Source organism: Chelon labrosus (assembly GCF_963514085.1).
Source record: "Chelon labrosus genome assembly, chromosome: 24".
Taxonomy (NCBI): Eukaryota; Metazoa; Chordata; class Actinopteri; order Mugiliformes; family Mugilidae; genus Chelon; species Chelon labrosus.
This window is the reverse complement of record NC_140357.1, coordinates 9542855-9559771: the sequence shown is the minus strand read 5'-3', so window position 1 is coordinate 9559771 and position 16917 is coordinate 9542855. Positions and strand designations below refer to the sequence as shown.

The following is a 16917-nucleotide window of genomic DNA, read 5'->3' as shown; positions in this document are numbered from 1 at the left end:
CTAAGGGTGTTTGATGCTCGGCAGGGATGCGTCTTTAGTGTCCTCGCTTCTACTCGGTGCGACGCTGACAGAGACTGCACGGAACTAATTTTAAACCCAACGCGTCTGTTTGGGTCTCTCTGCCCAGGTGGTGCGCTTAAATTAAAGTCTCCAGTCGGACGGCGGAAATGGTGAATTGTTTGCATTTAATTGGGGGTTTCGCAGCAGGATCTGGAGCCGAGGATCAGTCAGATACCAGAGATAAGACTGAGCTGGAAGATTGAAATGTGCAGAAACGGCATCTGATTCACCACTCTGAAGGAATAATACGCAAAAGACTGAGCGTATGGTGACGTTTTTACCACATAATCCTGCAACTCGAGTGCCAAAATACTTAATGGCAACACAGTGCGTCTGATTACCGTGCTCCGAGGACACCGTATACACCACGGATCTTTTAATTAGTTCAGAATTCAGTCACGTGTGCACACCGCTCGTGCCTCCTCCTCCCTTCCTCAAGCCCTCTCTCATTCTTTGCCTGCAAAAAAACTCGCCGGCGGCTTTCACACAAGGCACGGCGGGCGGACGCACCGCGGCCCCTTGTTGCTACGCTACCAGATAGTAATATTTGCATTTCACATCCCCGCGTTGTGTCAGTGTAATGTCTTTCTGTGTTGCGGACGCGGCGGAAAATAAACCTGTGGTTAAAAACGACTTTGTGTCCCTTTTGTTTTTGTCTCTTGCTCCTGTTCCTGAAGTTAAATTAAAAAACAGCAGCAGCGGAGTTAATGTGCTTACGAGCTGATTTGCCTGATTTTACCTTTAGGAGTTATATTTATTTATTTATTTTCACCAGGGCTCCCTGTTCTCCTATTACTCACCGGCTAGAGGATAACCGGGATAATTCTGCTGTGTCCCCACTTTACCCACACTCATTTATTAGAGGGAAAATTAGAACGTTATTGCGATGAGCCGGTGCTAGTGTAAGTTAGCTTTTATTTTGATGGGATTTCGCAGTTGCCAGGAGATTGTGAGAGCGCACGAAGGCAGGCAGAGACAAGAAAACATCTTTAATTGACTGTAAAACACTGTACGCATCCTAGACTGTTCTCACACTTGTTTAATTCCCTGGGTCCATAGCAACTGAAGACAGAATAAAAACCTTTAAGTTCATGTAGAGTTGTTGGTTACGTAGAGAAGCACAAATACGTTGTTTCGGCATGTTCTGGAGGAATCTGATCCAGGTGCAGATGCTTAACAGGCACAGAGTGGCGAGACTTGGTGTCCTTGCGCCTTGACCGGCCTGCAGCAAAGCACACATCCACGTCCGACTGATTTGTTTAATTTGGATTTGTTGTATTTGCGAACAGCCGCAGCAACCGCCGGGCTCTTAAACTTTTAGTTTCAAGCATGTCCTCCATTCTGCAATCACTCCAGGTACAATATGTTTCTTTGTCTCTTATGCACATGTTGACTTTTTGGTTAAGGCAGATTCAGGCTATGCAAAGCTCCTGGTCACGAGTCGTTAAAGGGGAACTACTGTTTTTTACAACCTTATTTCTGGCATAAAATACTGTTGTTTACTCACCCATATAACTTTTGTGTCATTTGTAGTCAGTCGGTAGATATTTAGATCCGCGTATATCCATATAGTGGGAGTGAATGGGGCACCGAAACGCAGCCTCTTAATAACGGCCGCGACACTCGTTCATTTCACCAATATTTAGTTATATTTTTGGTCGGCTTGTTTACCTGTAATTTGCTACTGCTATGGTTCGTCCACAACCTCAGAATCAGAAAAATATTCAGCCATGTTGCAAAAAACTAGCAGTAGCAAATTGCAGGTAAACAAGCCGACCGTCGCTGGTGTGTAGGTCAATCTACAGACCCTGGATGATGACAACAGGTAACTCTGGAATCAATGGGGAATAGCACTAGCGTACGATAACAAAATATTGGTGAAATGAGCGAGTTTCGCAGCAGATAATGCGTTATTTAGAGGCTGCGTTTCGGTGCCCCAATCACTCCCACTATATAGATATATGCTGATCTAAATATCTCCCGATTGACTACGAGTGACACAAAAGTAATATGGGTGAGTAAACGGTTGTATTTTATTCCAGAAATAAGGTCCAGGTTGTAAAAAAACAGCAGTTCCCCTTTAAGTGGGTGAGGGCTGAGAAGAAATGAGAACATGGACTATGTGGTAAAGTTAGAGGGAGGGAGAGATAGTGTCTAGCATCAGGCCTCGTAAGCAAATCTGGAGTTGACCACCAAATTTGCTTACAAGGCCCACTCAGATAATGAAAATGAAAGGGGGAATCCTGATCAGGGAAACGACTGAAAGGCGCGTATGTTCACGCATTGTTTGACCGGCGCTTGAGTGCGCATGAAATCACATGGCGTGCACAAACAGACCCGAAGACGCGCGCTTGTACACTCAACACACACGTCCCGACTCCCCTTCACCGCACGCCCCATGAGGCTGTGCAGCCTGTTAGGGGGGCCCCTCATCCAATTACAGTCATCTAAAGGTGACCTCTGGTCCGCCGCGCCGCCGCTTTCCGTGTCACAGACGGAAAATGAGGAACGAGAGAGAGACACTTTGAAGAGAGAGGAGGTATCAAGATCGCGTCGGAGTGCACCGCTGGGGAATGGCATTACACGCTATTACGCCGACAGCTCTGGGAAGCCGAGTGCTCCACAGTGCTGCTCCGGCAGTTCATCAGGCCATCCGGGCAGGCTATGAGCTATAATTGGGCCAGACCTTTGAGATGATGGCGGGCTAACACGTCACTGTCTGCTAAACGCTGTTGTCAACATGCCAAAAAGAGGTGTCTAGCAGGGAATTCCAGCAGCTGCGCACGTGATTACCGCCGCCAGCAGAAAGGTATGCACAGGCCGCAGTTACATGCACGACGAAGGATTATTCTTCAAAGGCAGGATGCTAAAGTAGTGCATCGGCACGGTGAGGATAGAGTGTGGATGTGGGAGAAGGTTGGAAAAGGTCAACTGGCTTTATTATCACTCTTCTTCCATGTTCCCGTCCTGAACTCTTTGTTCCATCTCTGCTGCTCCATTATCTTCACTTGCATGCTTTTCCACATCGCCAAAGTCGGTGCTCTTATCTTTTCTGCCCACATCCTCCAAACCAATCAATCCTCAAGTCCTTGTTCCTAAAAAAATCATTGTCATTCTGTCTTGCAGCCCTTCCTGATCCTGGTTGTCTTGGGCATCTCAACCAAAGTCTAAATCAGCCAATCTGCTCCACCACCACCACCACTACCAACTTCCTCAGCAACACATAATGCAGAAATATGTGTGGAATCCCAAGTTACGGGAGGATCCCACCGCCAGATATGCCTGGACCTGGATGTCAAAAAGTGCGGGAGTGCTGTAAAGAGAGATCAGTAAGGCTGGACACATTGCACGGCAACACCAAAACTATTCCCGGAGCATCTCAGCACAGACTAGTGTTGCTTTCGTCAGATTTGTTTGGTTGGTGGTCCGTCCCTGGGAGCAGATGCTAATGGAAATGCTAATGTCTGAGCGCAGCACAATCAGACTCAGGCGACTGGTTAAACATCACACGCCACGTTATCTCGACTGTTTTCACTCACGCTGCTCAGCTTTGGAAGGCGAGGTGTGGTTGAGCTTCTCCAGCGAGTCGCTGCTGCCCTCGTCCAGGATGTAGTCGAAGTTGAGGATGAACATCATGACCACCCCCTCCTCGTTCTTCACGGGGATGATGTGGGTGGCGCAGAGGAAGTTCGAACCTGGACCGGGGCGAGAGACAGTTAAGACACAGTAGTTAGAGACGGCAAAACTTGATCGGCTTTTTTTAGATAGAGTGCGGTTTGACCCGTTAATACCCTTCGACATTCGAACGTCTTATCCAAGATGGAGCTGCAGAAAAATGAGGGTCAAGAGGTCCACGGAGAGGAAAGCCTCCGAAGCTGAATGATTTCATATATATCCAGACGTGTATTAAGAGAGAAGGAATGAATTGCTCCTCCGTCCTTAAGGCCCAATTATTAGTGTTGGCGATGGCTTCTCGGTGGGAGGTAAATTTAAGGCGACCCTGCTCGCTGCTAATGCCTCGTGTCCTAAGAGTCTTAATTTATCAAACAGGAGACGAGAGAGAGAGAGAGAGAGAAACAGAACCCAAATGAGAATAAATAAGTCTTTAATGACAAGCTCAGATTGGAACATGTGACAGTTTAAATAGCTAGCCGCACGGGAGCTACGACCAGATTGCCAATGTAGAAAATGAGACGCATGTTAAGTTTTAAATAATAAACGTGGACATATCTGGAAAATGCTCTCTCTCACATTAGGCTCTAAGTCCTGCTGTCACCAGGAAGCTATTTATAGCTCAACCCAGCAGGCACCCAGCCTACAGCGCTTCTTTTCTAGGGAGGGAGGTGGTGGGGGGAGCACAGACAACACTCGACCGCAGCTCACATACAAAACCACCACACAATAAATGTGTATTCTCACAATGAATTGCACAAATCCAGTAAATCTCATCCTCTATGGCGAGGCTATGAAGCTCCGTTGCGCAGCTTTACAACTACTTCACCGGGTCGGGGGTTTTGATTTATGTTTCGGGGAGCCTTGAATCCGCTGGGCTAAGCAGTACGCTGCCCCTAATAGTCCATCAGTGTCACCGTGAGTGGATCCAGCCATTAATTTCAGTCAGAAGGAGTGGGGATGGCGGAGGCAGAATCGCACCTCATCTGACATTAGTGACAGTATGCTAAAGAAGCCCCGCAGACCGGGTGAAGGTGTGCCGTTCCTTTCATGGTAGTCAGGAACAGTCCGTGACCAGAGGGAAATTACATACCGTGCTGTACGCGGCTCATACGCGGACGTGGATATGAGTGGAGGGTTTGAAAATAATAAAATAAAAAGCCAGATTGTACTTCAAACTTGCAACTAAACTGATTCGGTGCGCGATAAAAATACAAATGCATCTGTTTTTATGTCCTCAAAGACAAGGCGCAGTGACAAGCGTCCTGTTATTTGATTCACTTTGTTTGCAAATTGAAATTATCACGCCTGTCTCCATGGAAACAAGCGAGCCCTCTAAAGAAAGGCAAATTTTGCCAACTTGGATATTACTTTCATTTGTCTCTCAAATGAAAATGAGATCTTCCCGAGACGGCTGAGCGTTCAATGAGATGAGCATTTAGCCGCGTGCCCGCCCGCCGCCGGACGCCATTTTCGGTTAAAGACACAAACACACACAGAGATGAAAGCGTTTGACTCCAAACTTCAAAAGCAGCCGGTGTCTCAGGAGACAGGAGAGACTGAAACAGCCTGTATTCATAACAAAAAGGTTCTCCAATATGCTTCGAACCATCTACCTGCCAGATAGCTTAAAAAAAGTCATACCCACAACGACTAGTGTTCAGTATAGCCGCCACGTGAAGGAATGTAACCCCAGCTTAGTAAAGCAATCTGCGTGTGTGGATATGTGTAATGTGTGCAGTCTAAAAATAAGCCGCCTGGAATCCATAGGCATTTATAATTCACGAGAGTCGAGTATTGTGTTCTAGGAAGCATAACAGTAGGAAACATTTAGGAAACATACGACCGGGGGTCAACGAGGCAAATAACTGCTTGGGAATGCGTGGTGATGGGCAGTTCGGCTCTTTTCTGAGAGCCGGCTCTTTTGCCACGGCTCCCAAAGATGAGCCGGCTCTCTCTGCTCCTGTACGACTCTTTATTTAGTATCGTTTGTAGCTTTATATTTTAACCCAACACAGCAAATACATAAACAAATGGTATAAATGTCCTGCTGCTAATATTATTTTCATTTTGCAGTGAAGACACTCTGCTCTGCCTGATGCTGCTTCGTTTCCGGGTGTCACTCATAACCAATCCTCGCCACCGTCTGCTGTCTTACTCTGTCAGCTTCACATAATAGTACGATCCTCTCGTGTGATTGGCCACATGGCGCGCCCATCAAAACGTGAGCAGAGATGAACGAGCAAAAGTAAAAAAAAAAATAGCGGGGAGCCGGCTCTCACTCGTTGGGAATCGACTCTTCTGATCCGGCTCTTTTGCGCACGACACATCACGAACTTGCAGCAGATGGTATGTTGTGCACGCCGTGTTTACATCATGTGCAGATCGGTTAAGGGCACGCACGGTCACGTCGACTTCTACATTCGGTGACAACGCCTTCGTAGCTGCAGGACTGCGCCCATTTCATTTTCCCATTACGCTGCAAAATGTGTGATGAGGCACAACCGATTGAAGCCATTTTCAAGTGAAAATCAATCCGTTTAATACGATTTATTTCCCATTTCCCTCTCTTTCCCCCTCCATTTCCCATTATCACGACTTCTTTTTCACTCACTTCCTTCCCTGCCTCCATCAGCAGTGCCCTCGCCTTCCCTCGCATCCTCCTTCACTGCCATTAAGCCCACCCTTGAGGAGCACATTTGTTTTCTTTTCCGCTGCTATTTCTCCGGCCATCCCTACGCTTACACCTTCAGCCCTAATGCGCCTACTCCCTCTCTGTCCGCCCGTCCGCGGTTCTCTTTTTTTGCCGTGAGAAATGAGACAGCGGCCCGGGCTCTCTGCAGGAAGGCCACCTGACGTGTTATAAGTGGACAGATCAAAAAAAGCCCCGGTGCTGCTGCTGCTGCTGCCGATGCAAATTCATGCCTGTCTGCCCGCACATCCTGCCTCAGAGGAGGGTCAAAGGCAAACGCATGAACACACACGTCCGTGCACGGGCAAGCAGAAATAACATTTACATTTCTCAGTTGCACGCCGGCGGTGAGACAGGCAGGCATCCGCGCAAGCATGCACGGGCAAACACTAATGAGGTTCACAGATCTCAGACGCCGGCTCACACACACACATGCACACACTCGGTCACTCACATACAGCCTGTCGGCGGCATTAATTAGCAGAATGTTCTCTGTCCAACTAAATCTAATAAGCAGGCGATAGAGCTGGTTTACACGGCGCAGTGTAATGAGAGAAAGCACCTTTGAAAGGCACTAGAACAACTTCAGCTGTGGCATCTCTGATACACACACACAAAAAAAAATATCCTCGGACTTGGAAAAAAAGGTGTGACTCAGCACTCTCCTACCCAGACTAAAATCTATAGCTGTAGCTGGATGGACTAAAACAGGAACAGAAACACGGTCTGTTTTCGTCTGGTCTCTAATCCTCGGAGGATGGAGGATGTAGGATGGAGGAAAGCGCTGACTCGTACTTCACAACTTTGGCAAGGTGAAAGCGAGTTGATAAACACAGAACTGCCAATTATCCACACACACACACACACACACACCACATACACAAGATAACCGAGCCAAAGCAGAGGCAATCCTATACAGCCTGACACCGCATTGATGCACTACGCCTGGGGGGGTGTCAAAGTCAAACCTTAAGCCCGAGTGGAAGTGGGTCTTATCGATTTGAACATTTTCCACTCGGCTTCATTTCCTCGCTGACGGCGTGCGGCCCACCTGGATTAACGGAGCTACCTGGTAATCTGTTGCTACACAGATGGCTCAGCGGGGACGGCAGCACAGCGCGGGCCGCGGGAATATGCCAAATCACAGCGTGCTCTCAGACCAAAGCGGCGTTGTTTGGAGCCTTTAGCTAAAGCAGAAAGATTTAAAAAACAAGAATCACGCTTTGGATGACCGGTCTAAACTTAGACTTTAGTCGCGGAATAAACACAATTACACGTGAAAACGGATAAAAGTGGCCACTCATCTGAGGCGTTTAATGCTCAGCTTTGGCCTCGAGGCTCGCGCCGACAGAAGCATCTCTGTCGGAGCTGAGGACGGAGTTCAGACGAGGACGCTCTAATCTTACACCGATACGCCAACTGTTCCCACTGAGTTTTGCCTTCATTAGAGAGCCATCCAATATCCCGTCCCCCCCCCCACCACACACACCACACACACATCCAGACCGACACATGACAATGACATCCCGGTTCACCTCGGTCCTCTGAGCTAGCGTCTCTTGCCACCTCCCCCCGTTTCCCTTCCTGGAGTTATATTAATTACACTCTGAGGTTACACCGGTTCATTTTAAAGCTTGAAGGCTCGCTGGTCTTCTCACACTTACTTTCTCCCCGCTTTCGTTTCATTCCGCCGAATTAACGCTTAAGCGGTCACGTGTTGTTTTTGTGTCTTTTCGCGTGAGAAAGAAGAGGGGGAATTCGGACGCATTCACTCCCAAGGCTGTTTTACAAACTACAAACAAACACTTGACTCTGGTGCATCTCTTAAGGCATCTTGACAGAAGGTAATACACATGCATCCGTGTTTTCCTTTATTTGTTCTCGCACAAAGCAGCAAGAGGAAAAAAAAGAAAGAGTCTGAGCGGTGGTGTCGGACCACTGAAAATATCTGAAAATAAAGCCTAATGCACGCTGTTAGAGCCACGGGGGGAAACCAGGAAGCTGTCCGAGCTGCAGACATGCATGAGCACACGGAGGCATTTTGACTCCTCTATAGTCTGAAATTCTGCAGCCCTAGCTTACGATCTGAAGAAAGACGAGGTAGAAAATGAATAAATAAATGAATATGGACACAAATGATTATCTTGGAGGTTGCAAGGTTGTAGAAAAAGGCTTGGGTTAAGGTTAGGGTTTGGGTATTTTATCTTAAATAAACCCTTATTTCTGCATGTGGTGATTCCAGTATATAGTCTTTTTGTTTTATCACACCACAGCCACACAGACTCCCTGCTTGCATCAATCTGAGGTCATTTACCTGAAGTGTGAACTCACAGGTGGTGCAGCGAGAGGGAGTTCCAGTTTCAAGAAGCTGGAAATTTCATTAGATTCTATTTCCACTATCAATAATTAAGACAATGCAGCTCAACGCTCGCGCACAGATGCAGGGTAACTCTTAAGTGCAGCACACACACACATATGTATGTCGCACGTGTCGCATTAAGTCCTCGCCCTCTCAGCTGTCCGACCGGTTTAATATCTGCACGCCGTCTGACAGTAATTGCTGGATAGCGGCATATGGAAATCTTGACGGCCCTCGTTTGGAGGAGCCTCGGCCAAGAGTATCACGGTCAGATTGGTTTTAAACTGCAGCCCGTGCATTCTGGCCCGGCACAGCAGAATGGTGCGCGTCGGTGCTTGTGCGCGGTGAGTGACAGTGATGTGCTGCTGGTTGGCGCGACGCTGCTCGAGGGCTTACAGTGACAGCCCCCTCCTTGTTTCCCATGCCTCTCTCTGTCTGTCTGCGTGGAGCTTCTTCTTCAGCCTGGCTAATTGTCATCAAAATCAACTTAGCCTCCAACCCTGCGCCTGCATGCCACCGTGGTTTGTGAATGACCGTCACGTGTCGTTTTGCACAAACGGCATATAAAGTATAAAGCATTTGGAGGTGGTCTGGGCCGCATCACAGGCCTCATTCATTCACAAAATAGCATGAAACTGCTATTATATGATGGCATGAAAAAGAAAAATGATCATGTCATTGCAGCTCATTCCATAATTTGTAGCATGTCCCCAAATGGCGTCCATGGTCCCGATGCAGCGGTTCGTGGCGATCCATTAGAGCAGGGGCGTCAAACATAAGGGCCGTGGGCCGGGCTGGACCCCCTGGCGGGCCGGTTTTGGCCTCCAACTGATCAGGATGTGGGGAATTTGGACTTCGGTTCCAAGCTTTGGCTTTTTTTTTTTGGCTTTTGATGAATTGGTAAAGTGCAAAAATTAAATAAAAGGCATTAATTGCAATTCCTAACATGTCCACTAGGGAGGCGATGTTTTAGTAAGAGACCCAGAGCTAAACAGCAGATGGAGCCGAAATTGGTTTGACACCCATGCATTAGAGACAGCAGCTGGTGGTGTTTATTTGCACACAGAGGGCAAAAATGCGATTAGATCTGGAGATGCGTGTGGAGATGACATATTACATATATTTTACTCATGTTTCTGGTTCAAATAATCAGGTCTGAACGGAGCCAAAGAGCTGAGAGCGCCACCTTATCCCCAGGGTTACAGTATCTTTAGTGGTGTCCTGGCGGTTGTCCGTCAACGAGCAACACGACAACTGCATCTGTAGAAAGTAAAGCGAGATTTGCTTCACTACAACGGGGGGAAAGGGTTGAGAAACTGAAAAATCCTTTCCATCAATACACTCCTCCCGAGCTGTGGAAGTTATCGCTCCCATGGTGAGCCGACCGGAGTGCTCAATATGTTACTCTACCTCTGCTCATTATATCCGCTGTTACCGGTTACATGAAGATGTTGCAGGAGCCAGAAGCAAATAATGCAACTTTACTTTTGGCAGGTTTTTTGCTCAAGAAAAACCCCAACAACAATCTAATATAAAAGCTGTTGCACATAGTAAAATATTGGAAATTGATTCTAGAAAATCTATTACAGGTCAAAAATCCATATCGTTGTATCTCTACTCCCATGTGTCTATGTGCAATTGACCCGTCTGAATTGATGCGCCACAACCTTCTGAGGGTGTAGACGCGGCCAACGTTGCCTCGGCTCGAACACCGGATTGACAAAATCGATGTGGAGAGTTCATGACGGGGGAAAGCTCTTCGCCGATTGTGGCTCCACGTCGCGGCGCATTAATGACTCCGAACGGGAATTGATAATGTCAGCGGGATGATCGATTATTTAAAGAGACAGTACGGAAAAGAAACATCTGAGCCACAAGGTCACCGCGTCCTCTCCCAGCTTTAAAAACTGCTCGAGTGCGAGTTGCACGCTGAAAACAGAGGGAGAAAGTTTTAGCCTGTGCTTTAAAGAGAGAGCGAATGAGTCACACCGCAGAGCAGCATGCAAATGACTGAATCATCTTCTCTGCTCGCCCTTGATTGTGGAGATGTGAGAAAGTTGCTGGATTAAATTCACCGTGCTTCGATTTTGCATTGATTGCACGTCTCGTCGTGCTGTGTCTCAAAATGTGATTCGGGACGGAGTGGTGTTTACTACACATACTACGCTGTAACATTATCTCACTATATGTCTGCAGCACAGGAAGCAGCTGTCACGATAAGGACTAGATTTAGTGCCAGAATTAAAACCAAATGTGAAATCCAATCATGCCCGTAAAGAAGAATGTACCTATTTTCGGACTTGTCACATCAGATTCGAGCGAGAAGAAAGAAGAATCCTGAGCAATTCACTGAACAGAACAAATCCTTGCATGGCAGCATTAACAGGTAAACTCCGTCGTCTGAAGCTTTGGGACGCATGTGGCGTCTCTAGAAAAGGTTATCGGGGGGGAAATCACAGCGGGCGATGGGAAGCTCCGTGGACGACGTCCATCAGGAAGCCGTGAGTTGAACCAAGAAACGTCTTCTTCTTTTGGATGCACAAAACATTTGGACATGTTCATAATCTTGGCCATATTTGGTTCTGCACAGACAACATAAACCATCTGCATCCGATCTACACTGCAGGTTCGCCATTGGTTTATTGGCTCCAACTCCAACGTTGAGTTCCAGTCACCAGTAGCTCGACTTGAAAACATAGGTTTTGCAACGTTGTGCGAGAATAAACCAAAGAAAAAAATGCTTTGGGTCCATTTGGGAGACATAAAATTGTTGATTGTAATGTGTAAAATTTGAAGCAACGCTATTAAGGTCAAGTTTGGGCAATGGCTTTACAGAGGCCACTGCAGGAAAGACAGATGTTGCACGTGATTTGCAATGTTTCTCATTCACCCATTCACTCACAACACTGGTGGGTGGAGTTGTCTTAGTGTGTCGTACCCAAGGACACTTCAGCATGTGTCGGTTGAACAGGCAACGCTTCAGTCAGAGGACGACCTCCTCTACTACCTCAACCACAGCCACTGGGCTTCTAGAGATGATCAATCCATCTGACATCCGTCCAATACACTCACATTTTCTGAAGACTAGATTCGAACATTAATCGTGTCTAATTGTCCGAGACTGGACCGACTGAGCGTAAGCTGACAAGAACTATTGACGTGTTGTGTGTGGAGGAGAGCATGGACTGTATATAAATATGGACAACCTGTGGAGCCGCGATATCGTTGACCCGACCACACTTCCTCCAGACTCACTCGCGTTTTCGTTTAATTAACACTGCGCTCTGCTCTACCTCAACCAGCTACAAGGAGATGTTGGATTATACACCGTACTTGTTTTTTAAAATTGCTTTTTCAACTCTCACTGTCCCACAGGACCACTTTACAGAGCGGTTGGCATGGCAACTGGTAGTCGCCATTGTGTCACATCCTGTTTCTATAGCGTCAAATAGCTAAAACTAAACTTGAAAAAAAAAATTGACCCTTGAACATGCATCAACGTTATATTAACTACCTAAAATTACTGAAACCATCCTTGAAAGAAAAACAATTTGATGTGTATTTTAGTGTTTTAGTTTGAAAAAGTCCCGCCCACTAACATGGAGGAGGTGGAGCTTATGACCTATACTGCAGTCAGACACCAGGGGGAGCTCTACTTGCTTTGGCTTCACTCTGCCATCGATATTTATACAGTCTATGGAGGAGACGCTGTGCTGTAAGTGTTCATGCAGGACACTGTGTTCCTTGTCACATCACAGCGCTGCAGTAATAAACTACTTGTCTCACATTATCAAGGACTCTGGACTGTGTGTCCGTCTGCCAAGAGCCAGGAAAAAGGTCATCCATAGTACGCCAAAAGCAGACAGAGGCCACGGAGACACCTCAAATAGACAAAAGACAAATCTAAATGCCAAATTCAAAACAGAACCTGCTAAAAAATCCCAAAATGTAAACAGGGTTTATATTTAAATTTGTCCTAGTGCATTTAGAAACTGACCTAAACGGCGGCCGCATGGACGGCAACAATGAGAACACAGCGGCACGTGATCTAATGAATGAAAGAGATTGTCAAGGGGGGGAGAAAAAAAATGAATGGCTGTTCATTCACAGATGTGCTCTTTGCATATCCAATCTGTGAATGAGAGAGAAAAGCAGGGATCACGGTCTGAAATCACACGCTGGCAAGTATGAGCGGCTGAATCAACAGGGTTTCTTAATCTCTGCTGAATGAATGAATAAACGAATGAATGAACGAATGAATGAACGGCGTCGCCCGTGCATGGAGCTGCTGCTGCTGTACAGCTGTGCTTTGGTGGTTTGTGGGTGAGGGGTGCGACCCCCTCGATACAGCAGAAATGAGAGGAGACTATGGGGGAGGGGCGGTGCAAGGCGAGGTGTTGGGGGAGGGGGGGCTCTCAGACTGTTTAGTGTCTGTTTGCTGTACACGTAATGACAACGTGTGCGGGCTTAATCCATAGATACAACATCAGGGTGACTTACATCCATCCGCTGGCTCAGGTTAAACTCCTGTTGATATTGGTCGGTATTGATATCCAATCAGGTGCAATTTTATTTATTTTCTTTTTTAAAGGCCTCCAAAAATTCAAATACTTTGCTTTGCATTACAGCAGAGAAAAGATTTCTTTACAGCGTGTTAAATTGTGGTGGACGGCACGGATTTTAAAAAATGAGCGATGGGGAAAGAGGAGGGCCGCCGAAGGAATGGGTTATTGATCCGAGTGACCCTGTTCCACATCAAGAGTAAAGTTTTAAGACGAGCAAACAAATCATTTATCTGTGTGGGACGAGCCTGATAGTTATGTTTTTTTTTTTTTTTTTTAATTAGAGCCACTGCAGGAACAGAACTGATCCATTTCTTTATATAAACTCTGTAAGCTTCGTGCCTGCTTCGCCTCTGTGATTGTCTGATTGGTTTCTCCTGGCGTGCTCCGCCATCATCGGTCTCACCTGTGTCTCATTGACCCCTCATGTGTATATATAGTCCTGTCTTTTCCTTTATCTGTTGCGCTACCTCTCTCAAGCTACTTGTTTTCTCACCAGCTCATTGTTTTAGCATTGTTTCCTAGCTTTTCTATCGCTTTTGGTTCTTTGATTTCCCTGCCACTCAAGTGCAGTGCCTTTTGTTTCCTTAACTTTTGTTTCCATGCCTTTATTTCATTCAGTTTTGCTTCCTTGTGTTTGCCATTTATGCAGCAGAAACATACTTCTGATATATCAATACGACACCCTTCCTGTTCAAGTCAGTTTCCATCCCCTATTTGTATTTGGTGATAAAATTCTACCTGCTGAATATCACGTTTGCATCATGAGAACAAGCCTGCAACCGTTGCACCTTCACTGTCCGTTTCAAACACGATTCAAATGATTGCGATTTCCATCAGTCTGCACTCAAGCACATGAGAGCTGCTCGCAACCGCTTGTGTCTGAACCTGCGCCGCTCCGCGTCAGATTGTTCTTGGCAAACAGTCGCCTTTTGGCGGCATGCCGGGTAGTCCCGGTAGTTTTTTTTGTCCGGCGGCTTTGAGCCCCGTCGGCAGACATGCCAGGATGAATCTGAGAGCTGCAATGATATGCAGTGGCTTCTTTCAACGGTTGCCAGGACAACGCTATGTTGTAGTGCACAGAGACTATTTTTTAATTTATTTTTTATTTTTTTTTATGGGAAAGTGATGTGGTGCAAGACAGGATAGTAGAGAAACAGCTGAAAGAATGCAGTTTAGAATAACACTGACCAAGAAATCTGCTAAAAACTAAAACGAACGGTGGAGCGTCTCCCGGGGAAGAGTCTCATTATAAATGAGATCCTTTGTGAGGAATGAGCGTAGAGGAAATCGAAGCCTCTGCTGCACAAATCTGTCCGTGTCACTTTAGATTGAGAGTGTGGTGGTGGTGGTGGTGGTGGGTGAGGGGGGGGAAGCTTTCTCATCACACTGCTTTCTCTGTGGCTCACGAGGACTGATGAGAGCGAGCCGGACAGCAGTATTCACGTTGTTCACACGCCATTTTTTACAAGCAAACCCTCTTTTATTTATTTATTTATTTATATGTATGAGCGCTAGAATAACCGGCTTCAGCTGAGAATAATCTTGTATCGCTCTATAGAGGTAACTAACCCACTGCACGCACACACACAGACAAAGGGTGTTGGATACAGAATTAGGGCTATCCATAATTGAAGCAGCTCTCAAGCGGCTGGACAGAATTCAAGAGGGTGTTCCTGCAATGGAAGAAGCAATCTGATATTCAGCTGCACCTGATTTCTCTCCCCCCCTCTCTCTCTAGCTGACACCTTCATTTACTCTCTCTTGCCTGCTCCCTCACTTCATCCCTCTCTCTTTCTCACACACGCGTACTTAAGGATGAATGTTCCTCTCTTCATCCCCACTCTCCCTGTCTCATTTAAGTGCCTAATTTTGTCTTTGTGCTACCCCGTCCTCCTCCTCCTCCTCCTGATGCATCTGCTCCTCTTTCTTTCATTCTCTTTGCCTCGTTCTGTCCTCCTCCATTGCATACGTCTGTCACAGACACGGGCCGTCCACCGTACTCTCTCCAGCACATCTGAAAGCCGGGGGACGTGAAAGGACCCCTGCAGTCGAGACGGAATGAGAGCTTATCTTGTTTGCGCAGCGGTGGACCTGCAAAGAATCGCTTTTGCGGAGCGTGGTTCCCGTTCCAGAGTCACGCTGTCGGACTGAGGCCGCCTCAGGCAAATGACACAAGCCGTATCAACACAAGCCCTCGTGTCCGGCTCTGAGGCCACAGGGCCTTGCTAGTTACTTGTTGGTTCACGCAACCTGCTGCAGCTGTATCGGCAACCTCCACACTGCAACAACAGTGTTGCTGCAAATTCATATAGTTTATGTGAGCACGTATACATAATGTCATGTTGATTACTGCTCCTAATATAAATAATATATTCATAGTGATTTCTAAATGAAAACAGTTAATTGATCATTCAAGCATAGACTGTATATAAATATGAACGCAGTATCCCCATTTCCTTGCATTGGACAAACTGACGCTATTTTACCAGGGATACGGGCAGCGCCATATTCCAGACTTACTCGATTTTCGTTTAATTAATACCACGCTCTGCTCTACCTCCACCATTTACAAGGAAATGTTGGATTATACACTGCACTTATTTTTAAAAACATTGTTTTTACAATTCTTACGGGACCACTTTACGGCGCAGTTGGCATGGCAACTGGTGGTCGCCATTATGTTACGTCCTGTTTTGATAGCGTCAAATAACTAAAACGAAACTTATCCACAAAATTGCCACTTGCATCAACAGTATGTTAAATACCTAAAATGACAGAAGCTAACCTTGTATTTTAGTGTTTTTTAGTTTGCCCCAAGTCCCGCCCACTAACATGGAGGAGGTGGAGCTTATGACCTATACTGCAGCCAGCCACCAGGGGGAGCTCTACTTGCTTTGGCTTCACTATTGAGGAGCACCCATCTTCAAACCTCTTATTAAACCCTTCACTCACAATTGCTGATATTTGCTGAAAGATAATGAATATTATTCCCCCTGCTTTGCTTTTACTTGGTTAGCCGTCCACACTGTCCCAAGAATGAGGAGTTTCTATGTGATTTAAGCTTTGTTTAAAACAGTGACACTAAATAAAGTTCCTACATTTATTTTTCTTTTCTTTTCAAAAAAAACTGAGCATCACTGAAGCACAACCAACCTTGGTCTATTTATAGCGTGACATTTTCGGTCTCATTTGCTATTTACAAGTGAGAGCTTTTACCGTGTGCTGAGCTTATGGATTTCTTCTTCTTACGCCAAGGACCCCGGGAGCTCTGCTCATAAGTATGGAAAACAGAACGTGGCAATTATTTCATTTGAATCTCTGAATGGAGCCGCAGTCGCCGCTGAGTAAACAAGGTGGTTGGAGCTGCTCATTTTCACATTTCTGAACCGTCATTAAGACGATGGCATCTTTAAGTCGGGGGGGATTTATTTAAACGCCGCGCGCACTCATTAGCGAATAAAAGTCCGCAGACTGAGGAGCGCTGACTGAGCTTACTGCACTATATTGTTTATTGAAACGGGCATGAAATGCTAAATCATTTGCCTTTTGTTTTAGACTTGATCATCTCA

General features: G+C 46.4%; 1 protein-coding gene across 1 annotated transcript in view; it reads right to left on the bottom strand.

The window, feature by feature from the left end:
* Positions 1-16917, bottom strand: part of LOC311509184 (voltage-gated inwardly rectifying potassium channel KCNH7-like) — a gene marked incomplete at both ends in the record, with an annotated part of 44918 nt that overhangs the window by 22814 nt on the left and 5187 nt on the right. The window contains one exon of the mRNA XM_084574264.1: positions 3600-3755. Coding sequence (XP_084430390.1) covers positions 3600-3755 — 156 coding nt within the window. The remainder of the gene's footprint in view (positions 1-3599; positions 3756-16917) is intronic.